We start from the raw sequence: 24,874 nt of genomic DNA, 5'->3' as shown, positions 1-24,874 counted from the left end.
TTTATTCAGAGGGAGACATTACACAAAAACAGTTTACTTTTTCTTTTTAGGTGATCGAAAAGGCATAGGCAGAAGCTTAAAGCTTATTAGTGCCTAGTGCCATTAAAGTAATGCAGCCATGTACAACAGCGGTACACAAGAACCTGATAAGAACAACATACGCCCATCTTCATGGTTCCGTGTCCCATCCCCATGTGTGTGTGTTGGTTGTAAACAACACTGGGGAGGATGTGCGTGCCGCGTGCGCATGTGTACAACAAGAAGTAATGGAGGACAGGGAGCTCGCGTTGGTTCACCACTGGCGGCGGACTGAGTGAATTGGTCCAGCCAACGTTTAATAATCGTCACGTCAGTTGGATCATATTTTATCCACGTTGTCTTCGATCATCGATGAACCACCGTCCGTGAGTGAGTGCTGATCACACCGTAGCCTGAACCCAGTTGGCACAGAGTTGGTAAGGATGTTCGCACTTGTTTTGGGCCGTTGGTTGGGGCTGCCTTGGCTACATAAATACACCACCGTCCATCATCAGCAGAACGTTAGCCCCTAAGCCCAGCTAACTGAGCTTCTGCTAAGGTGCAAGAGTATAGTTGCCGTTAGCTAAACGAGGATGCGGGACGAATCTATTTACCGCGGGACTGCATGTCTACAACAATTCACTTACCGTATTTTAAAATGACAACATATAGCCATCACGGTGCAGTGTGCGTATTTATAACTACAATGTATTTTGCCACTCATTTAATTAGCGTATTAGGGACATTTGCGAAAGTTTCACCCATGTTGACATTTTAACCAAGCGGTCGGTGTTCATGTGTTAATATTTGATATGGGGCTGTAGATTAGATACTGTACGTTTTCAGGTAATAGTCGGTGTCCATCGTGCACCCCCCGGCCATTCATTTGCTAGCTAACGTGAGCTCGTTTCGCGGACGTTTCATGCGAAATAAACCGAGCTGACAGCCTCATTCTTATAATGGCATACTGTATGATGGCCGTACACTTCATATTGCACGACTGAGAGAGTGGGACACATAATAGGCAAGCAAAGCAAGCTAGACGTGAGTTAACGTTAGCATGGTAGCCAAGTATTTGATGCTAGCTGACTACTCGGGCCGAGTTAAAGAGACGCTGCGCCTGGCCAATCAGAGAAGGCGTACGTATGTAGAGGAGGGGACAATCCTAGGTAGTTAGGTACATTGTTTTATTTTATATGCGTAATTTTTGAGTATTTAGCCAAAAATGGTAGACCATGTTTTACTATGGAATGGCCTTAATACACATGGGGCGCCATGTGTGTGTTAAGGCCATTCCATAGTAATGCAACTCTTGCAACTAACTTGAGCATAATGTTTGCAAGTAGTTGCATGTTGCAAGGAGTTGCATTGGTGTGGGCTGGCCTTTTTAGATGTAATGGGAAAAGTGCTTCCACTTTTACGTGCAGTCTGTCTAAAGGCAGCAACAATTTACAATTTAGGCATTTAGCAGACGCTCTTAATCCAGAGCGACTTACATTTAAGCAAGAACAAAAAGCATGGGAATACATCACATAAAAGCATTTATCATGAAACATGCGTAAGCTAAGAAGGTAACAGTGGAATATCTATATGATGAAACTATACATACACTATACATAATAAACTATACATATTCACTACTATGCTATACATATGTACTATGGCGTGCTATGACTATATACAATACAATTATAGTGCTGTCTACATAACATGCTATAAGTCTGTGTCAAATGCTATCTAAGCCAACAGAAATGCTATCTAAGGGGTTAGGGTAAGTGCTATGGGCCATGATGGAGTCTGAAAAGGTGGGTTTTCAGGCTACGGCGGAAGATTGGGAGTGATGCTGCAGTTCTGACTGCAATGGGAAGTGCATTCCACAGTTTTGGAGCCAGAAGGGAGAAGAGTTTGGGACGTGTGGAGCGTTGTCCCGGCGTATGAGCAATGCATGAATCACTTTATTGCAATGTATTGTTGCTCATCTCAAAACTGTGACTGGCCATACTTATTTGAGTATTAATTAATAATTAATAGAAAACTAGAGCGGTGCCCGTTGGAGCCTCTACAGCGGTGGAAATGAATGCCCCACCCAGATATGTCTGTGTCCCTTTCTTCTTTGTCAGGCATGCCCAAATATGGAGTCTAGACTATGCAGAGTTCTGTGTCAGACATGCCCAAATATACCTTTATTCCTATATATATCAGGGCTACTCAACTTAGGATGTCTCAGGGGCCACTCAGCGAAATACCAAAAGTCCAAGGGCCGCAAGCCCAAATAATGTTGGTCCTATATTGGATTTATTTTGTCCGTGATTTTCTAACACACTATGACTCATGTCATGAGTAGTCTAAATATTGAGGAAACGCACAGAAAACAGACTACATTTCCATCTAGGAAAGGCCAAACCTCATTGAACAAAATTATTGTCATAATAATGAAATTAAGTTACAAAATGAGGCTTTTATTCACAAACTGTGATGAGAACATGAACCAAGAGGTATGAGATAACCAAGAGGCCAATACTACTGAAATGAATGAGCCATACATATCACAGTCTCCTGGATTGGTACAAATGATAACATACAGTACCTATAAATTACAATTTTGGAAACAAACATATATGTTTCCTACTTAATGGGTTCAGGCTCTTTGGATATAATAAGGCTCTCTGGACAAGTGGACATACTTGATTCCAAATCAAGAATCAGGCTTCATTCACCAAATGTGAATAGTAACAGTGCAACAATGTAATAAGTGCAATAAGTCAGGAAAAAAGGCAAAATACTCAAATTAACTATAGGCCTATACTTAAACATCTGCCTACAGCTGGCTTCAGTCAGTGGCTGACAAACACAACAGAGAATCATGAATATCTTCCAGTGACATTCAGTCACACTTTACTTTACTAATTACTGCCTACAAATTAAAACTAATAGTTTATAAATCAGCTAAATCAGGTTTGATTTGGGCGACATCTGTTAAAGAGGAGGCAGGAGAGAGACGACATACATCGGGGACGGTAAACAGTAAACGCCACAACTACGTGGCGAGAGAGAGACGGCGGGGAGAGAGAGGCGGTGGGGAGGGAAAGAGCGAGGGAAGAGGGAGAGATATGAAGAGAGAGAGAGAGGGAGGTAGAGACTCAGAGAGAGTGATTTCTTAATGTGACACTTTAGTCTGCATTTTCGCCACTCCTCTGATTGTCGCGCATGCATTGTGCTTGTCAATGAAAGCGTTGCGCTGTTTTGACTTAATTCACATTGTTAAGGCACTTTCACATACGTTGATCCTTTCCGAAACAAGCCAGGAGGATCTTCTTTGCACAAGCACAAAACATGCTGTTTTCTGTCCGCGCCCGTAACTTGTTTGCGGTGCACTTCCTCCTCATGAGGTTGTTGTTTACCGAACGATTGTTGTTTGCCGATATACAACTGCTCAACACGTCATGGATGCATGCTGCAGCTAGCTTGTGGACTTGTAAATTGACAACAACACACCCACCTTTTGTCAGCAGGAAGAACAAACGGCTCAGTAGCGCATGATTGCATCATGTGGTTAGAAGAAACGCTAGAAATGACTTTTCCTCACTGAAAGCAGAACAAAAATATTTTTTCCGAGTTACGTGGATTACAACAGTACACACAAAGACAGACAGAGACTTGGTCCATTTATAGTAAATATCACAAAATATATGACTGGCATCATCATCGTGACAAGTGGTTGTTGCCCTTGAGAGTTGGGAGAGGTTAGCTGGGTCTGTAATAATAAATTGTTGAACTATACATATCACATAAGAAATAACATCGATTTTTGCGGGGCTGCTGGGCTTCTTTTGTTGATCTTTTAGGGGTTGCCACTGGCTGGGATTTGCAATGGCTTCGGATTCAGTCTCCCTGAACCCCAAGGCCATCATGACATTTCGTCCCACTGTTGAGGAGTTCCAGGACTTCAGTCGATACATCGCCTACATGGAGTCGCAGGGAGCGCACAAAGCAGGCCTGGCCAAAGTGAGCATGGAGTCAACATGGTGTATCTACCTGCTTCAGCTTTGAGTAATTCTTTGAAATATTGCCACATGCCTCCCCCTGGCCAGCCGGGGCGCCTGATGGAGGGGAAAGGAACTGGTTGGAATAACGTGTTCCTTCCACGCGCTACGTCCAACCAGGGAAACTCCCCCCTGTCAGGTGTAAAGGAGCAACTTGGACACTCGAGCATGAAGGAAGCATGAGTTAAGTCCGTTGCTCTCCCCAGGTTGGCGGAGGGTGTGTAGAGCCCAGGATCACATGATTAGATGATTGACACAGGCGTGAAAAATGGGTTACAAAATCGTGGGATAAAAAAAATATATATTAAAAAAAAGATATATATATATATATATTGCAACATTATGTCTACAATAACTGTTGGAATTACTGGAGTATGGCGGTTTGTAACAGACTTCAATTGTTTATTTTACAGTGTAGTTTTTGACTTATTTCTAATCACTATTGGGCCAGCTGGCATGTCACTGACATGACTGTCACTAATAATCGCATGAAAAAGGCAGTCCACGTACTGTTTAGCAGCTCCCAGAGGTAGTTTCGACCACAAACGGGACCCGTTTGGGGTCGAAAATGTTGTCATCCTAGTCCTACTCCCTTAACCCATTTAGTCCTGACATCGAAATTAAAAAAAAAATCTTCTAAATCCTGACAGTTTCCTGAAAAACCACATTTTCATGTCAAGGACCCCCAAAAATATATTGAATTGGCCGCCGACCCCCATCTGAAAATATGTTGTTCCAGGGACTCCTCGGAAGCAAAGATTTGAGTTAAAAATGTTCGCTCTGAAAGAATATATCTTCAAAGATTTGCACCACATTTTTGCGATAAAAAAAATAATAGCAGACCTACAAGCTCGCAGCGCGGCACTGGCACTCAGTGCCGTGTATGAGCTTGTAGATCTGCTATTTTTCAATAGCTAAAGTATAACAAAATGCTTAAAACACCACCCAGAATGGGTTAAATAAAACTACCTAAACTAACTGCTGAACAGCGTGCAGACCTCCTTCCTTTTTCCTGTACGTATCTTTTTGTTACCATTACCAATAATATTCACATGCCCATCACTGTGCAATTCTGTATTCCAAAAGATTGTCCCACCAAAGGAATGGAAGCCCAGGCACAACTATAATGACATAGATGACCTGGTAATCCCAGCACCCATTCAGCAGGTGGTGACTGGCCAGTCTGGTCTGTTCACGCAGTATAACATCCAGAAGAAACCCATGGCTGTCAGTGAGTTCCGCAAGATGGCCAACAGTGACAAGTGAGCAGTACCAGATATCGTAGAACTGTATATAGCATTGCATTTGTTGTTGATTCATCAGGGTTGTATCCTGCTGGAGGTTGATAGTAGCATTATTATAATATTGTTATTGTAATAATGGGTACGGGTGAGCTTTATTCATCAATAGTTATTCACTAAAGTTGGTTTTATTGTTTTTGAAGATTTTGCAGCCCACGTTGTGCTAACTTTGAGGAACTGGAAAGGAAGTATTGGAAGAATGTGACCTTTAACCCTCCCATCTATGGCGCTGATGTCAATGGAAGCCTCTACGGCGCTGTAAGTTGTTTCATTGTTGTGGAAACTGTACATGGCAGTCAGTATTTGTTTGGGTTTTGAGTTCATAACCCTCATTTTAATTTTGCCTTCACATATGAGCCAACAATAGCCATGATTATATCCATGGTGATTTGGTATCATCGTTCTCGTTTTATTTATGTATAATTGGTCCTACAAATCTCCTGCAGGATGTGAAAGAGTGGAACATTTCTCGCCTGAACACCATCCTGGACACTGTGGAACACGACAGTGGCATCACCATCGAGGGAGTGAACACACCCTACTTGTACTTTGGCATGTGGAAGACCACCTTTGCCTGGCACACTGAAGACATGGACCTGTACAGCATCAACTACTTGCACTTTGGGGAACCCAAGTCCTGGTAAATACTCCTCTCTCTCCGCATTAGGTCTCCCATATAACAAAGATATCAATCCACTGTAGACTGAAAGCATTTGTAGCAATGCTAATGGAAATCAAAGGGCGTGTCTACTTGGGTAATTTCAGATAAAAAGGTAACTATATGCCTATTACGCTACGAGTGACTGAGCAATGTTGTTGGGGATTCTCTGCAGGTACTGTGTTCCTCCAGAGCATGGGAAGAGAATGGAGCGTCTGGCACAGGGTATGATTTAAAACCATAAATAAAAATATCTTTTTTTTTTGTATGTACTTTTGAGAACTCAACAGGGATACCCTCTCTCAATGCTTCTAGGGTTCTTTCCTGGCAGTGCCCAAAACTGTGAAGCATTTCTCAGACACAAGATGACCCTCATCTCGCCCTCTATACTGAAGAAATATGGCATTCCCTTTGAGAAGGTACGTCGATTTATTAGCTCTTAATATTTGCACTTGATTGACTGTTAACTGTTGCATATACTGTATGCATGCAAGAAAGAAAATCACACCCTTGTGAAGTGAGTGGTGCTCTCATCATCGTACATCTCATTCTGGCCAATCACAATTTGCTTCCTCCCTTTTTCTGTCCTCACTTTTCGGTCTTCACGTTTTATTCACAATACGTGCTTTGCTCAGCCAATCAAATCGTCGCTATGGGGTGATCAGCCAATCAAATCATCGCTATGATTCACACAAAGACACAAGCTGGGCATAGGAGGAAAAAAAAATCAGATTCACTATGGTGTTGCTGGGATAGCTCATTTATTGAACATGTCATGTGCAGTCTTTGTTGGTGTGACTGATCAGCGACGGACATGATTCAAGTTGTTTTTGTGGATTCTGGTGAACATTGCCAAGGCAAACTTGAGGGAAAACAAACACCTGTGGTCTGCGAACCATTGAACAGTATAATGACAAGACACTTGGCAGCCTGCAGCTGTCGTACATCTTGAAATGTGTGCTTCTCTGTGTCATGGTGGCGCTACGGTATAACTGTGCCATTAAAAACAAAACCAAAAACATTGGGGGGAGATTCTTTGACCTACTGGCGTGTGTAAACCGTGCAGGCAAAGCTTTCTGCCGATCAGTCCAGCGGTGCTTATTGCATGTGGTGAAAAACATCTTTGATCACATGACTACAGAGATGTGTACCAATTTGAGTGAGGTTTGGACAAAAACAGTTTTCTGTGTCGGTGGTGCTCAACCTTTTTCACGTCAAAAGGACCCCCAGAATTTTCTGTATTTGGCCGCAGACCCCCCCATCTGAAAATATGTAGTTCCAGCCAGGCACCCCCCAGAAACAAAGATTTGAGTTAAAAAAAACGTTTGCCGTGAAAGAATATATTTTCAAAGATTTGCGCCACATTTTCATGATGTTAAAAAAAAGAGCTTTGTATTTGCCAATTTTCAATAGCTAAAGTATAAGATAATGCTTAAAACACCAAAAGGGGTTCCTGTCCAGAATGGTTTAAAGATGATCTTCATACATTGTAGACACAAATCATTATTCTTGTTAATGTTTTATTCCAGATCACTCAGGAGACCGGTGAGTTCATGGTGACCTTCCCCTACGCCTATCATGCTGGCTTTAACCATGGCTTCAACTGTGCAGAGTCAACCAACTTCGCCACCCAGAGATGGATCGATTACGGCAAGCAAGCCATACTGGTGAGAGAACTACTATTTAGCAAATATTTTGCCCTTAAATTACCCCATGACCAGAGCACAAGGTTTTCATCGCATTGGAATTCACAGTTTTTTTTTAATTATAATGACAATAAACTAAACTAGAATATCGTTCTTTTGTAACTGCATACTATATGTCAAAGTAAGAGAACATAATACAGGGTTCCCACAACGGACATGAAATTCCTGGAAAAGTTTTGAAATTAGAAATGACTTTTTCCAGTACTGGAAAAAATATTTGACTATGCATTTTTTTTGGTAATTATTTTGTAAATAAAAAACATTTCCAATAAACTTTTACACGAAATATGTAACAACTTTTGTTGCATATGCTGCATGATTTCAGCATAGGTGTAACAAAAAGAACAGATCTACAAGCTCACAGTTCGCTTCAGCGTGATGCATAGTTGGCTTGTAGATCTGTTCCTTGCAGCTGCAGCGCATGAGCGGAACGTCATAGTCCTGGAAATTGGGTTAAATATTCCGGAAAAGTTTTTAAATGTAATTGGAAAACATGTGTGGGAACCCTGATGATAATAAGAGCTCAACCGAGTTTGTTTTCTGGTGGATCAGATGCAGACAAATATCTATTGCCAAAAATCTTCCCTATCACTCAGCGCTTGGGTAATTACTTTGTGTCTCCACTCTGTCACACTCTTGCCTTCAGTGCTCATGTCGCAAAGACATGGTGAAGATTTCCATGGACGTGTTTGTAAAGAAGTATCAGCCGGAGCGATACGCACAGTGGATGGAGGGCCGAGAAACGGCAGCCATTGACCACTCGCGGCCCACCCCGGAGGCCAAGGAGTTCCTGGTGGAGGGCTTCAATGACATCACAAGCCACAGTGACAGCAGCTCCCAGGAAAGCTCTGTGGAGGAGGGAGAAAGGAAGAGGTAAAAATGTTCTTGCATGATTCTTGTGTGTTTAGATCAGTGGTTTTCAACCCGTTTCATTTCAGGGCCCACAATTTATTCAGCTTTTGAGCCACGGACCACCATTTGATGACATTTAGCCTGAAAAACGAACGAATGAATATTTTGTTATCGTTGGATAAGATTTTGTCTACAATTCCATGCTTTTGGCAAACGTTTATCAAAATAACAATTCTTCTACATTCTCTAGTTGTGTAGACTTCTTGAAAGATGAAGTAATGCAGATGTTTAAAGGAGAATTCCATACTAAAAGGCTTTCTTACCTTTCTTTGTAGTTGTTACGTCCCCACCAAAGAGGTCCAGGTGTTATTTTGTGCAAAAGCTTTTTATTGGCTATTTCCCCTACCATAAGCTCTACATGAATTGCATTGAATTGAATGGGAATTGAATGGGGCTATGGGGTGTTGTGCTAATTCACTTATTTCCATCGCTCATCGATTTGGTTACCAACCCTCCTCCATCTGTCAGCCTGGGACCACTTGGAACCCCCTCAACAACCACTGGTTGATAGCAGATCTACAAGCTCATAGCGCGCCACCGAGTGGCGCGCTACGAGCTTGTAGGTCTGCTATTTCAGAAAACTGTCAGGATGTAGAAGACATTTTTAGAATCTGATCTCGGGTCAAAAATGGGTTAACACGATAAACAAACGTATGAAACCTTCCCTGCTTGTATAGACAAATCCACAGAGGGTTTCCTGGGTGCGGCCATTACTGAAGTGTACCATTAAGCACAGCAGCACTGATTAGCCACACCTGGCCTACGGAGCACCTGCTCCATGGATTACACCTCAGTAATGGCCGCGCCCAGGGCACCCCTCTGTGAATCGGTCTATAGCTAATGCACTACTCTCTGCTTGGGTGAACCCACAGCCACACACAGAGGATTGAAACCAAGAGACACAGGGTCTGTCTGGAGGTGCCTGAGGAGGTGGTTCCTAAGGACGAAGACGATGATAAGGAGAAGCAGTACGGGAAGAGGCCCAGACTCAGCCTGATGCCTCCGCGCACCGCGTCGCCAGACTGCAGGAGGACTAAAGGTATCATGTGTGACCAGTTTCTAAATTATTACTACGTCTGGAAGGGCTTTGGGCTAATGTTAACTTTTATATTTCTGATGATTTAGGACAAAAAACTAAATGTGATGAAACATAACTTAACCCATTTAGACCGGAGCTTGATTCGACAAATGTCTTCTAAATCCTGACGGTTTTCTGAAAAACTCATGTTTCTATGTCAGTCGTTTTCATGTCGAAGACCCCCAAAAATATATGTAATTGGCCGCCGACCCCCATCTGATAATATGTTGTTCCAGGGACCTCCCCAGAAGCAAAGATTTGAGTTAAAAATGTTCGCTCTGAAATAATCTATATTCTAAATTTGCGCCACACGATAAAAAAAAAGCAGACCTACGGGTTAGGGTGTACATCTTGTTGTAGCTATTTTTCAACAGCCAAAGTACAACATAATGCTTAAAACACCAAAAGGGGTTCCGGCCCCCCAGAATGGGTTTAAACTTAAAATATAGAAATGTTGTCCTGCATCCTTCCTCTACTTTGCTGCTAGGGCTCCACTGCTGTGGAACCAACTACCTCTGGAACTAAGACGGACCACTTCAGTGTCCACTTTTTTTTTTTTTTTTTTTTAAGATATTTTTTTGCGGCTTACGCCTTTTTATTGATTTTCGAAGGGACAGACAGTAGGCTGACAGGAAACGGGAGAGAGATGGGGGGATGACATGCAGTAAAGGCCGTGTCGGGTCCGGGAGTCGAACCCGCGGCACACTGCGACTGGATTACCAGTCCGGTGCCCAGACCGTTACGCTACGGCCTGGGCCCAGTGTACACTTTTAAAAAACTCTTAAAAACCCACTATTATATAAAGGCTTTTAATGAGTTTGAATGATTATTTTTGTATTTTGTATTTTATTCATTTCCATTGTTGATTTGAATTGCCTGTTTGTGTATTGTATGTGAAGCACTTTGTAAACTTGTTTTTAAAAAGTTAAAAAGTTATTATTATTAACACCAAAATGGTCCTTCCAGGCCCACCAAAGTTGGTCGTCACGCCGACCAAGCTGACCCTAATGGACCCGTTCCGCCGGTGTCTGAGCGGCGGCGGCGGCGGCGGTAGCGAGGCGACTCGTCCCCCTCACTACACCAAGACCCGTGCACCGGCCATCTCCTCTCCGTCCTGGCACCGGAACGGCCACCACCTCGCCGTGGCCGTGGCCGCGGCGCCGCCGGCCTGGAGCCCAGACGACGACACAGCGGCGACACAGCCCGCCCCTCGCAAGATGGGCGTCGCCAGTCTGCTCTTTCACAAGACTCTGAGCCCCAAAGAGGCGCTCCACGTGCACACGTACGCCATGCAGGACAGCGCTAGCCACCGTCAGAGCAACAAGCCTCACACGACGCTGCAGCTGCAGGTGCACAGCTACGCCCGAGAGCACCAGCCTCGCCACCTCCTCCAGCACAAGGCTCACACGCAGGTGTCCCACCATGCACTAACGACGACGCTGCCGCCGCCTCACGCCCAAAGTCCAAACCTCGAGGAGACCAAAGCAGAGCCGGAGGATGAGGATGAGGAGGAGGAGGAGGAGGAGGAAGCGGTGTCGGTGGCACCCTCGCAGACGCAGCATCCGGCAGCAGAGCAGGCTGTGGCGCAGGCGCGTCCCGCAGAGGAGGAGGGGGAGCAGACGCATACGTCCAAAGAGCCAATGGAGGCGCAGACTTATTCAGACGAGGATAAGGATGTTGATGTTGTTGATGATGATGCTGAGCTCCCCAGCCTGTCTGCTCCCCCCGCCCACACACCACCACAACAAACGCAAGTGAAGAAGGTGAAGAAGGTGGAGTTGGACACCTCCAAGAAGAATACGCGAAAGGTTGGTTTTCTTGTGTGTGTGTATGTGTTCTGTTTTTAGAATGTGTCGTTTCCTCCACCCTCTCTACATAGAAAATGCATGAGCTTCACAACATTTGTCAGTGTCGCATGCGCTCTGTGTGTTAGCCAGATATTACATCCCTCTTCCCTTTTATTTGGACAATTATAGTCTCGAGATGGAAAGTTTGAAATTCTTACACCTCACATTTACAGGCTCTGTAGAATTCGAAGATTGTGAAAGAGTGATCTGGCTTCAGAGACTATTTGGAGAATCATGTAGAGCGGATAGGGTGCACAGACTGATAATGAAATATAATGAGCCAATAACTTTGTAATGGATTGTCCCTTTTTCATTAGGTCCACCTTTTTTAGTCGGTTAATTTCAGCTCTGATTCCACCTGACTACAGCATTTGTCAAACTTGCAAAACCTATCAGTTACAATGTTCTGCTGCCCTCTTGTGGCTTCAGTGTACAAAAGAAGAACACAACTATGATCAATTGGCAGCAAAACAGACATTTAGATTTAGTTAATCTCCTTTTTCTAACACATGTTACACCATAGAGCGTTGCACTAGTCTCACCCCCGTCGACAGGCCCGGAAGAGAATTCCCCATTTAATTTTTAAAAGTATTGATTTAAAGACCTTTTTAAGCCTCGGACAAAGCCAACTCTTGTGACAAATCATGACGTTTTGGGACGATCAAATAATTAGAAAGAAGACAAAAAGTGCAAGGTACTTTTTTTTCTCTGATTTCTGATTATTTGATCGGCCCAAAACATTGTTTTATTGTCATGATGTGTAACACGAGTTTGCTTGGTTTGAAACGTAGAGGGGGGGAAATGAATGGGGAATTCTCGTCGTCGTAATGAAAGGGGGCGGGACTGCGACGCTCTATGGCATGTACCAATGACGCACAAACTAAAGCCAGGAGTTTTATGGGATGCATTTTTTGATTTGATATATCATGATACAATTCATAAAAGCAGTACAGAATGATCAGGATTTCACAAAAAGTCAGAGGACTTAATTCCATTGTGATCCAAATAAATAAATAGTTACAGCATTATGGTAAGAAGAACATGTGTGTACTAAAATCACAATAATAATGACATTTACAACAGGCCATCATAGATAAGTAAACGAAAGACAATAAATAGATATAAATAGATAAATACAACACTATACTAACTTGCCCATCAGCCACCTTTTCAACATATTTAAAGAGCTTCTACCTACCTTATGTTTTAGGTTTGGTGGTTTGGTGGTTTAAGTCAATGAGAGTCGGTTGGCACAGTCAAAATGTATGAACAAAAAATATGTTTAATGATCGCTACCATTGTCCGATAAATATAATACCGGTAAGACATATGTCCACTATTTAGTATTACATTTTATTGAGTATGTTTCTGACTGGGCAGTATGGGCCGTCACAAAATTAATTGGCTGACAGACTGCCTAAAATTAAATGTGTAGCTATTGAGACGGAGCCTCGCTGGCAAGAGGAATAATTAACTGTTGCGATAACGGCTCATATTGACAGAAACATACTCTCATACGCTTCTCTAGAGATTAAAATGGGGTGCATTTTGCATCCCAAAACAGTTTATAGTTAAGGGACGCAATAAAACAACGACCCCTGCATCCACGGGATGTACTGTTTTATTCTAGTTTATTTTTGCTAGCTTCAGTTATAATGTAGTTATATTCATGTAGAAAACAGAAGCAGAAATTGTTATTATAACCATATGAAATGGGAGTTAAATGCTGCAATTTGTAAAAATGGCCAAAAAAATATGACTCCTAACGTCGTTGAAGTGGGACTCATAAAATGTCCCTGGGACTCATTACATTGGAAACCTGTTTACATCACTGTCTACCAGGCACTTACTTGCATTCCATCAAACCTTCAGCTCCAGTTTACCTTCCACTGTGTCAGTCTGAGTCTGAGACAGCTGAAATTTGCCACGCTAAGAAAGTGACGTGGTGTCATTTCTTTCTTTATGGCCTTGCATAGAGCCAAGAAGTATTGTACGACGTCATGCCACCTGTTACCTCAGACCTCGGACAATTCATTTGAAATATTGCTGCTATCCTGTGACATCGTTTGAGTCTGTACAGTTGAGAATCTTTAAAATACATGCTAAAGAGGGAGATAAGCCACTATTCCAAAGTATTGGTATTTGCCAGTGACTGTACTGTTGCATTCTTCAGCACAATGTTGGTATTCTAATCTCTGAGAGCGCTACTTGTAACTAACGGCTGCGGCGCTAACGCAACGCTTCTTGGTCATCCTGGTGGTGGTCCTCTCACTTTGCTGGTGCTGGAGAACGAACGCTGTCTTTTTGGGTCTTTGATGCCACGCCAAAGTCTTATTTCTATTAGTTTGACTAGTGCTTTTTGTGGATAACATGGCTATCATGCTGTTCAAACCACAGACCAACCACTCGTGCCTTCGGGATGGTGACACTATTATCCTTCAGGACATCACCACTTCCACCGGAAAAACAAAGCAAAGCGACACCAAAGCGATCACTACTCCCAGTCCCAAGCGTCACGTAAGTAGTGCTCGCCAGTGACCACAAGTGATGCCCGCAAGGGACTAAAACGGACCTAAATCCTTTACCAGAGAAGGGATCTGCAGCAGCAAGCACAGTGCTCCCAGCATGCCTCGCTAGTGTGCAGATAGAGACCTCCATAGATATAAATAGAATTTAGATGGCTCATTGGCCTTTGCCTTGCAGTTCATTGCAGCGACCGTGTGTCGTCGCGAGGGCTGGGAAGCACGCTACGCCAATGCTGCCACTCGAGTGACAATCGCAGCGCGTCTTTTTCCGTACGCGGAAGCTTCTGTGAAGCACTAATAGTCTCACGTGGCCAGACTGTGGCCTCTTCTAGTTGTCTGGCTACGCGATACTACTGATACATACATACATACAACAACAACGCCCCAGAGCCGAAGGAAGCGTCTAGCTTTTTATAAGCCAAATTCCAATACCCCTAAAATCTCGTGCTGCTCACTCACTCACACTCGGTAACTCCAGCATGGTGGTGTTACGGTGAAATTGGTGACCTGCTGAAGTATGTAACAATCGTGTAGACATGATAGATGGATACCTTATTATCCCACAAGGGGGAAAAGTCGCCCAGAGGCGGCACAGCAGTTAAGGTTACAACATACTAAGTAAGGATAAGACAGATTAAAAAGAAAAGTACTGTAGTATGCAAAAGAAACGAGGCAGAAGGAAAAGCAAGGTGCATAAAGAAACAATAATGATAATAAATGTATTAAACAGGGCAAACGAGGATAAACAAAAACATATATACATATATAAATATATACAGTCGATCATTGTGTAACAATAAAGTGTATTACGTCTCATAAGAAATCAAAGACAAAAAAATTCAACTGTGCAAGGCCAAACCAAAAAAGTGTCCATTGGTCAGTGCAAGTCGTTGAAGTTTGTTTATTAGAGTTTGTTTATCAGAGTTCAACCTGGTGGTATTTATTTATTTGCTCTCTTTGCTTATACCTCTCTCTGTCAGATTAAATGACATTCGCGAGACATGTCACATAGAGGATCTTTTACTTCCATTTCCAGTCAAAGAGTTAACAACAGTTGACACCCTAAAAAGGACGGAGATTATTGATATCAAAACGAGTGAACGAGATTTGGGGTCATTGGAATTTGGCCCATTATGTCTATGTTTTGCAAACAAGCACTCTGCTGACAACTTTGATCTTTCCTCTTTGCTTATACCTGTCTCTGTCCACCAGGGGTCAGGGGAGCAGTCGTACTGCAAGTCACTGGCAGTGAATAAGCAACAGAAGGCGGCTCAGCTCTGCAAACTGTCTCGCAACCACCCGCTGCTCCGAGAGGTCACCAGTGACGAGGGTATGACCAGACAAAACGTTTATTATATTCATTCATTCATAAATTAATCCCTGGTTTACTGACATGCACTGTACATGTTGACTGTAATCTAACCCCCCCCCCCCCCCCCACCACCACCTTCTATTTTTATCCTATTCAATTTGTTATTGTCTGTATCACCTTACCACTTTTAACCATTATTTTAAGCTTTAGCTGTTGAAAAATAGCAGATATACAAGCTCATGGCGTGTAGATCTGCTATTTTTGAAAGAACGTAAAAGTGTGTGCAAATCTTTGAATGTATATTCTTTCACAGCAAACGTTTTATTTTATTTTTATGTTTCTTTTGTGGCTTTCGCCTTTTTTTTATTTTTTTTTATGGAGGGACAGTAGGCTGACATAAAATTGGGAGAGAGATGGGGGGGGGGGGGTGTGTGTAACATGCAGTAAAGGCCGTCGGGATCGGGGTCGAACGCGCGGGCACACTGCCAGACTGGATTACCAGCCAAGGTGCCTGGAAGTTATACCGGTAGTTATAATATAGTTATGGGGCTCATTCACATGAAAAGGTTTGTGTAGATGTGTGTAGAATGGGGTCCTCTGGTCTTAACCCATTTTGGGGCGGGAACCCCTTTTGGTGTTAGCATTATGTTATGCTTTAGCTGTTGAAAAATAGCAGATCTACAAGCTCATAGCGCGCCACCGAGTGTCGGCGGCGCGCTACGAGCTTGTAGGTCTGCTATTCTTTTTAAATCAAAGAAACGACTGACATAGAAACGTAGCTTTTTCAAAAAACTGTCGAAGACATGTTTTAAGAATCTGATCTCAGGTCAAGAATGGTCTTAACGCTTTCATCTCCATCCTTCCAGACGTGACCGGGCCGGTGCAGACTGGACGCAGGGAGAGGGAGGAGTGGGCCAAGTCCGTGGCTCGGCTGTGGCAGTGTCTGCCCTACGACGACGCTACAGTACAGGCAGAGAAGGAATACAACACCCTCATGGGCCAGCAGGCGCCCTACTGCTCCATATGCCTGCTCTTCCACACCCATCACCAGGTCAGGCCTGTCCCCTTTGTCATCAATTAACATCCTCTTTAACCCATTTTGACCTGAGATCAGATTCTAAAAATGTCTTCTACATCCTGACAGTTTTCTGAAAAAGCTATGTTTCTATGTCAGTGGTTCTTCGATTTTTCAAAAATAGCAGACCTACAAGCTCGTAGCGCGCCACTCGGTGGCGCGCTATGAGCTTGTAGATCTGCTATTTTTCAATAGCTAAAGCATTACATAGCATAACACCAAAAGGGGTTCCCCCCCAAAATGGTTTAATTAATTGGCCATCATGGCCCCATCATCACCGTAGATTTCTAATTGACTAATTCGTCGCCCAAATCGTCTTTTGACGCCTGTATTCCAAAAGCCCTGGGTGCCGAGATCGCCTTTGGATGCCTATTTGAACACAATCGGCGCCGGGATTCCTTCAAAATAGAAGCTTGGGGTGCCCCCCGCCCCCATATTCTAGCTTGCTTACATCACTAAGAATCCGATAATAATCGTTTCCTCACGTTCATATTTTTGAACGAGAGGCAGTTTTTAGAACGCTAATATTTTGGATTCTTCTTTTTTGGGCCAAAACGAGCTCGATTTGCGGCTCATTTCTCTAAATGATATGATACTAGCTTACAAAAAGTATGTTTTGGGGGTGGATTAAATGACATTCGCGAGACATGTCACATAGAGGATTTTTTACTTCCATTTCCAGTCAAAGAGTTAACAACAGTTGACACCCTAAAAAGGACGGAGATTATTGATATCAAAACCGACCCACAGGCTGGGTGCGCGTCTGTTGCGCAACATCCAATGTTATTTTCCGGTGGGACGTCATCGAAAATGTTCCCCACCATTTTTGCCGACGAGACCGAAAATCTTAAAACGTGAATAACTCTTGATCTAAATCACTCCGTCCAATTCTAAGCAAAGATTATGTGTTAGACGGCCCACCGTGGTCCCGTCGCTAGTCGTGTTAGAATTAATCATACTTCCCGTTGTTGTCGATCGCATCGAGAGTGCTTTGGCTGCATTTAGCTGCTACAGCCACATCCGGGACAAGATCTCGGGTCCGTCGGTAAAAGTGCTCCGTGTTTATAAATCGCTGGGCACATTTTATTAACATGAAACGCAAGTTTAAAAATGGACGGATGGTGTTTGGCCGTGAATGGATGTATTATTATTCATTCAAACAAATTCCATGAAGCATGAGTTCAAGTCCGTTGCTCTCCCCTTGTCCCCCATATATGGGGACTAGGTTGGCGGAGGGTGTGTAGAGCCCAGGATCACATTTAGACGATTGACACAGGGGTGAAAAATGGGTTACAAAATCGTGAGATAAAAAATATATTAACCCATTCTGAACGGGAACACATTTTGGTGTTAGCATCATGTTATGCTTTAGCTATTGAAAAATCGAAGAACGATCTGATCTCAGGTCAGAATGGGTTAATCAGACCAGTGTGTCTCCAGTGGAAACCTTGTATGAATCTGATCTCAGGTCAGAATGGGTTAAAAAAACAAATTCCATGTGTGTATCGGTAACCAACCTTTCCCCCGTCTCTCCTTCACTTTAAAAACAGTCCGAGGGGTCCAGTGACGGCTCCTCCAGCGTGACGGTGGTGCGTCGCTCCGGGGGCAGACAGTGGTCCAAGCCGCTCATCCCAGAGATGTGCTTCAACAGCCACAGCGGGAAGGCCACCGAGAGCCAGGAGGGACAGCTCTCCAACCCCCGGCTCACGGACGAGGGCACCAGTCGGCTGGTCAGCTGTTCCCAGTGCTGTGTCCGCGTACACGCCAGTAAGGGAGAAAAAAAAAATCAAGCTCTTTTTCAACCTGGAGACCAGATTCTTAGGTTCTTTTGTCATATGTATAGATACAGCGTATAAATACAATGAATTTCTTTTTTGCTCAGAGCACTCTCAGTCTTATATACACAGGACAAAAACAAACATCTAATAGCGGGGGGGCGGACTTGTAAGAAATCAGCAAGATTTGGCTTTTGGTGACTAGTTTCTGAATTTTGGTGTGGTGTTAGGTATGGGTATAAAGATTTCAAAAAGCTGTGCAAACGCATTGGGAGCGCCCCCTAGTGGAAAGAAAGAACACAAGCACTAAAAGTGCAATACTACTGTCAAATACTACTATCTACAAATGTCTTCTAAATCATGACCGTTTTTCTATGTCGGTGGTTCTCAAAAGTTTTTCCATGTCAAGTTTTTCATGTCGTTAATAATATGTATTTGGCCGCTGACCCCCCCCCCCCCCCCCCCCCCACCCATCTGAAAATATGTTGTTCCAGGGACAAAGATTTGATTTACAAACATTCGCTCTGAATATCAAAAGAATATCAAAGTTTTGTGCCACATTTTCACGATTTATCAAAAATAGCTGCTATTTTTCAATATCTAAAGTATAACATTAATGCTTAAAACACCAAAAGGGGTTCCTGTCCAGAATGGGTTAATGAAGTGAATCACCAAAACAGAACAGTAATCTTAATATTTGTTTCAAAATGACAAATATGTTATATTGCTAATATACTGTACATAGCAACAAGAACCCCCAAAAGGTGTTCCCGTCCAGAAGGGTTAAAACCCATTTAGACCTGGGTTAAAAACATTCACTTTGAAAGAATATATATTCAAAGATTTGCGCCACATTTTTACGATTCTTCAAAAATAGCAGACCTACAAGCTCGTAGCGCGCCACTCGGTGGCGTGCTATGAGCTTGTGGATCTGCTATTTTTCAATAGCTAAAGTATAACATAATGCTTAGTTAAAACGCCAAAAGGGGTTACCGTCCTGAATGATAACCCCATGCAGCTGCATTTGTAGATAAGAGTTTACAGATATGTCTCTTAGTCATGCGTCACCCTGTCATATCCTGTTACCGTAATGGGCTATATGCACACTGAATAAGTCTTCCTACTTCCTTCTCCAGGTGTTACCGATGATACTAATTAACACTTCTATTTGGCGCTGCACTGCGGCGACATGGACATAAGGGCTACGCTTGCATGCAGGCCCTTTGTCTAAGACAAATTTCTTCCTCGGGAGACAAATAATAAAGAAACTTCTGCTTACTGCTTTAAATTAGACCAAATCAAACCACCTAGGCTGCCGGGATCGATCTATTACCTTTGGAGCATAAGCCGGAAGTATTTGCAGCTTTGATTCACGAAAATCTGCGAGAAAATTGTCCCATTGGGTTGTTGTTGAAGAGAAAAACATGCCGCCATTACGATGTGAAACCAAAACAGCCTGTTGTAGTCCAAAACAAACCCATCATTCACTTGCATTGAACTCATTTTCCCAGAAGCCCTAGCAGCCCAGAGCATGGCTTGATTTCCGGTTTGGCCTCATCACCAGGTCCGCGACAAATCCGCTTTCTTTTTAATTATTAAAAAACGAAAACCAAAAACGAAAAGAAAAAAAAACGAACCAAATGGACCCTTAGGAGTCCATTTGGTTCCATTTGTACAGTTAACACACCCGCACGGGGCCATTTGGAACCCACTCAAGGACGCTTTGTGGCAGTGTTTCCAGTGAGCCAATAACGCACACAATAGCACCACCCTGACTCTTGTCTGACCAGAATGGAACAGCTAGAGCCTTCATTAGTATCAGCGGTAACACCTGTGAAGGAAGTAGGGCCCCAAGTTCTTCAGTCTATGTTCAGTCACTATATCTGTTTAGCAGTAGTTACACCACACTGGAAGGTTGCCAACTTTTAACGGTCACAATGTTTTGGAAACATTTCGCCCTACCGCCCCCCCTGAGCTCCGTGTCTGTTTTCAACTCAACTGTAGCTCTCACCATTTCCTGAACCCTTTTTTAATTCTAGTTTAGGTTGGCCTCTATCCAACTCTTATTGTATTTTTCTGTTGTTATGGCTTTAGACACAGTCTTGTTTGTCTGCCATTGGTGAGACGCCTGAGCCTTTAGAAACGCCACATTAGATGTCATTGTTGATTGGTTCGCAAACGTGAACGGCTTCACTAATTGCAGAGTTTTCATCCGTGTTGTCAAAACAAGTAGAGTCCCTGGATTTTTTTAATACATTGTAAACATCATTCATTGTGCTGAATGTCTCTCACGGAAATTGCTCCTTCTGTGAGTGCTATACCTATTGAGAATAGAGTGTCTCCTGTTCTTTCTTTTAATAAAGTTGGAAATTGGCACTTTAACCCATTTAGACCTGAGGACTATTCTACAAATGTCTTCTAAATCCTGACAGTTTTCTGAAAAACCCTATGTTTCTATATCAGTGGTTCTCAAACATTTTCATGTCAAGGACCCCCAAGATTACATGTAATTGGTTGCTGCCCCCCATATGAAAATATGTTGTTTCAGGGACCTCCCCAGAAGCAAAGATTTGAGTTAAAAACGTTTGCTCTGAAAGAATATATATTCAAAGATTTGCACTACATTTAAAAAAAATAGCAGACCTTCAAGCTCGAGCTTCGAGCTTGTAGATCTGCTATTTTTCAATAGCTAAAGTATAACATAATGCTTAAAAACACCAACAGGTGTTCCCGGCCACAAAATGGGTTCAGTCCTACCTGTCTAAAACAATTCATCAGCATTCCCTACAAAAGCAGCTTCAGCTGTGTTTCTAGGGGACTCCTGATGTTTTTTATTCAATAACGTTCCATTCAATCTTAAATTGTGCATCATCCTGTTTTTGCTGCCGTCCAAAAATACTGCAGTGTGACCAGACCAGTGACACACACACGACTATGAAACCCATACCAGGTTGACCTTCTGTAACTGATAAAAAAAGGGAGTCGCGACGGTTGATGTTTATTTTTCCTCCTCCTTCCCCCTCAGGTTGTTATGGCGTGTCTGGTGAGGAGGCGAACTTGGACGACTGGCTGTGTGCACGCTGTGAGGCTAACGCCATTACGAAGGTTAGTTCATATCAGAGCCTTAGATATTCTCCATGTGCAGACGGCGGCCATCTAACCATATAAGTTAATGGCAAAGGTGCTAACAAGGTGCAACTTCCCATTGGCAGCCCATTCATCCAAACGAAAAAGTCCTATCTGATGATTGTATTACACAACGTCAAACTCACCAACCTTGCAGCTGTACGGAAAGCCTTGAATTATTCTTTCTTTTTTTTTTGTCATTGCCGGGGTAGCATCATTCAGTTCTCAGTACAAAATTGTCTCCCCAAGGAGACAGCGGCAACATTGAAAGTAACACATTTGAAAAATAATAATGATCATAAATAATACTAACAATAATAATAAAGTGAAGAAATGTAAACAAACATGAAAGGGAAAATAAAGAAAAGGAAAGAGGGGAAGGGGGGGGGTGTCCATCAATCAAAGAGTACAATGAATAGTATATGCGAGTTACAGAACGTACCATACATATTTTTATAAATACTGTCACAATCTACCCACATATTGTACAATCATATCACATTAAACATTCATGATCTCTTTGTAGAAATACATCTTTGTAATGTTAAATCTCGATGTGTGCGAAGGGCGTCCATTTCTTAATAAATTGCTCATTTTGTAGCCTCACCAAATAAGTAATTTTTTCCATGTCTCTAATTTATTTTACTTTATTCAGCCATTGTTCGTGGGTTGGAGGGTGTTTTCCTAGCCAATTTATTGTGATAGTCTTTTTGGCCGCTGTTAATAATATCTGGAGGAGGTACACCTTTTTCCTACCTTCAAACCCAGTCGGCACCACTCCTAGAATAGCTGTCTTGAAATCTTGTGGTATCCGAGTGTCAAACACTCTGTTAATGTCATTAAGTTTGATATAAGATAGAAATTACTTTGGTGAATGAACCATGCTTTTGTATGTCCATAAAAGAGATTCCAAACTCGAAGGGGTTCGAATTTTGTCCCAGTCATCATGTCTTTGTAAATAGTGTGTTAGTTGGAGGTATCTATAAAAATCAGTTCTGGGCAGATTAAACTCGTTTCTGAAGTTGTTCAAATGACTTTAACTGATTGGAGGAAAAGAACTGGTGGACAAACCTCAGTCGCAGCAAACTCCACCCCTGGAACCCAGCATCTAGTCTTGAAGGCACAAAACCTCCCATGCACCCAATTGAAGACAGGCCTGATGATAGTTGAGGCAGTTTAAATTCTTTCTGGACTTCCTTCCATATTTTTTGAATTATTCTCTTTCTATCCTCAAAGTGTTTGTTTCATAAAAATCCACTGTAGACATGTTATGAGCTACTTTGTGTCCTTGCAGGTGATTCTTGAGTGCTGGAGTTTGGAAGTGCTCGTCAGATATCACTCAACTGCCCTGCGTACCACCTGTTTTGAATTTGCACATAATGCAGGAGGCAGCAGGACATTGCTTTACTGAAAACGAGTGCTTCCAAACTCTGATGGCAACATGGCCGCCGCGGTCTGCAAAAGGTCAATAGACAGAGTTACGCAAACTGCGTTCACTTTATGGGGCTTCAGTCCAATGGCGGCTCTCCTACATAGACTTCTATTGAGAATGGGGACAACCAACTGGGACAAGTCCTGGACAAGTAGGCAGAAATGCATTGGACCCGGGCAACAGCCCAGCTTTAATGATCTTAAATCCCTTTTATTTTAGGTTGTTTTGTAGTAATAGTACAACATAAACATTAAAGAGACTTTAGTTGTTACTGTACAATACTTTAAAACAGTTGTCATGTTGTACACATGCTTAAAATGGCTCTTGTTTGCGCCGCCCTCGTTGATCTTGTCTCAGTTCAGGCTGCATGAACAGCGCTCGGTTTCCGCCCCCTCAATGTCGTAACTCTTCTATTAGATGGCCCTGGTTCATATGACAGATCCTTGCTCTTCTGAAAGAAACACTGGTCTTGGTCACCTCTGTACCGTGAATGCCATTATCATGAGACATTTGACATGATTGCAGTATATTTGGTAACAAACAAACAATCCTATAAAACGGGGTTGGATTGCAGAATGCTACTTACTGACCTTGGAACATTACTGTGTGGGCGTTTATAAAACGTCACTCTTAACCCATTTAGACCTGATTCTACAAATGCCTTCTAAATCCTGACAGTTTTCTGAAAAACCCTGTGTTTCTATGTCAGTGGTTCTCAAACATTTTCATGTCAAGGCCCCCCAGAATTATATGTAATTGGCCGCCGAAAATATGTTGTTCCAGGGACCTTCCAGAAGCAAAGATTTGAGTTAAAAATGTTCGCTCTGAAAGAATATATATTCAAAGGTTTGCGCCACATTTTCACGATTTCTTAAAAAAAAAATAACAGATCTACAAGCTCGTAGCACGGCACCGAGTGCCGTGCTACGAGCTTGTAGATCTGTTATTTTTCAATAGCTAAACTATAACATAATGCTGTAAAACACCAAAAGGGGTTCCTGCCCGCCCTGAATGGGTTAACGTTCTCAGCCTTGCTAGTATCGACCAGGGGGGCAGTCAGCCAGATATTTCGTGAAGCCTCATTTGAAATCGGTAGTTCATATAATGGCCTGTTGTGGCGCTGGACTGGACCCAAAAAGCCCCATAGCTCCATAGAGGCCCATGTATTTTGGCCCAACTTCACCTAGACTGTATTACCTTAATAAACATGGTCATGAATACTTTCTGCTTCCAGTCACTAGTTTAAAGTCTAATTTCTAATGTCATAATATTCTTTTTGAAAATTATGGTCCCATTTATTTAAAAGAATTACCATAAAGTAGCGCATGTTCTGAGGGGCGTGGCTACCGTTACAGTCTATGATCGGGATTCCCCACCCACTCGAGTCAAAATAAAAACCAACGGAGAAGAAGGGGGGAAGTCCCGCCTCGTTGTCTGGGCCAGCCAATGACCAGCTGGTCCAAAAGGGAGCCAGCCAATGGCCAGCTGGTCCAAAACGGATCTAGAAAGATGGCGACTTACAGTGCATTAGAATGCAAGGGATTTCAGGCTTCATTTTACGTTCATGTTAGACCCAGGGAACGCTTTGTCCATATTTTTTACAGTCTATGGTATCGACGCACACGTTACACAAGGTACACAAATCCTGCCACACTACTGCAGTGTTGGAATAGAAAGGCTCTTAATTGATTCTGCAGAAGGACTTTTGCAATTACGAATGTTGACTTGACTAGGAAGATAAAATTTAATTGAATTTTGTTGTTAGCCAAAGTGGATAATCTTTTTTCCATTTTTTATTTTCTCGAAGATCTGACCGCACTGTCGATGCATGGCGGCCGCTCCATCCATGGCAAACAAAATGTGCTTTATCTCAGGTGTCGGTAACTAAACTGTGGGACATGCAAGCCAATACATCTGCAACAGAAACCACAGCACTTCTCACATGCTAAATCCAAGCATGTTAGATTTATAGTTATTCTGGAATATGTTCTGAGAGGGCGGTGTTTAATTTCATGGGCGGGAACCCCTTTTTGGTGTTTTAAGCATTATGTTCTTTAGCTGTTGAA

General features: G+C 42.8%; 1 protein-coding gene across 3 annotated transcripts in view; it reads left to right on the top strand.

Moving 5' to 3' along the window:
* The first annotated feature begins 227 nt into the window (after positions 1-227).
* Positions 228-24,874, top strand: part of kdm4ab (lysine (K)-specific demethylase 4A-b) — a 44,010-nt gene continuing 19,363 nt past the window's right edge. For 2 of the 3 annotated variants that reach the window (XR_014570286.1, XM_083782380.1), the window contains exons 1-16: positions 228-455; positions 3,864-4,023; positions 5,148-5,323; positions 5,506-5,620; positions 5,809-6,002; positions 6,196-6,245; positions 6,336-6,439; positions 7,550-7,687; positions 8,373-8,599; positions 9,511-9,677; positions 10,683-11,524; positions 13,961-14,080; positions 15,301-15,418; positions 16,267-16,451; positions 18,026-18,242; positions 21,276-21,355. Coding sequence is in view for 2 of the 3 variants with exons in the window: in XM_083782380.1 (XP_083638506.1) it covers positions 3,889-4,023; positions 5,148-5,323; positions 5,506-5,620; positions 5,809-6,002; positions 6,196-6,245; positions 6,336-6,439; positions 7,550-7,687; positions 8,373-8,599; positions 9,511-9,677; positions 10,683-11,524; positions 13,961-14,080; positions 15,301-15,418; positions 16,267-16,451; positions 18,026-18,242; positions 21,276-21,355 (2,868 nt within the window). In the remaining variant the exon portion in view is untranslated. The remainder of the gene's footprint in view (positions 456-3,863; positions 4,024-5,147; positions 5,324-5,505; positions 5,621-5,808; positions 6,003-6,195; positions 6,246-6,335; positions 6,440-7,549; positions 7,688-8,372; positions 8,600-9,510; positions 9,678-10,682; positions 11,525-13,960; positions 14,081-15,300; positions 15,419-16,266; positions 16,452-18,025; positions 18,243-21,275; positions 21,356-24,874) is intronic. The other variant, XM_083782381.1, reaches the window with a different exon arrangement.

Source organism: Protomyctophum parallelum (assembly GCF_964188405.1).
Source record: "Protomyctophum parallelum genome assembly, chromosome: 14".
Classification (NCBI taxonomy): Eukaryota; Metazoa; Chordata; class Actinopteri; order Myctophiformes; family Myctophidae; genus Protomyctophum; species Protomyctophum parallelum.
Note: the sequence above shows the minus strand (reverse complement) of the source record. Positions and strands in the feature narration are given on the sequence as shown.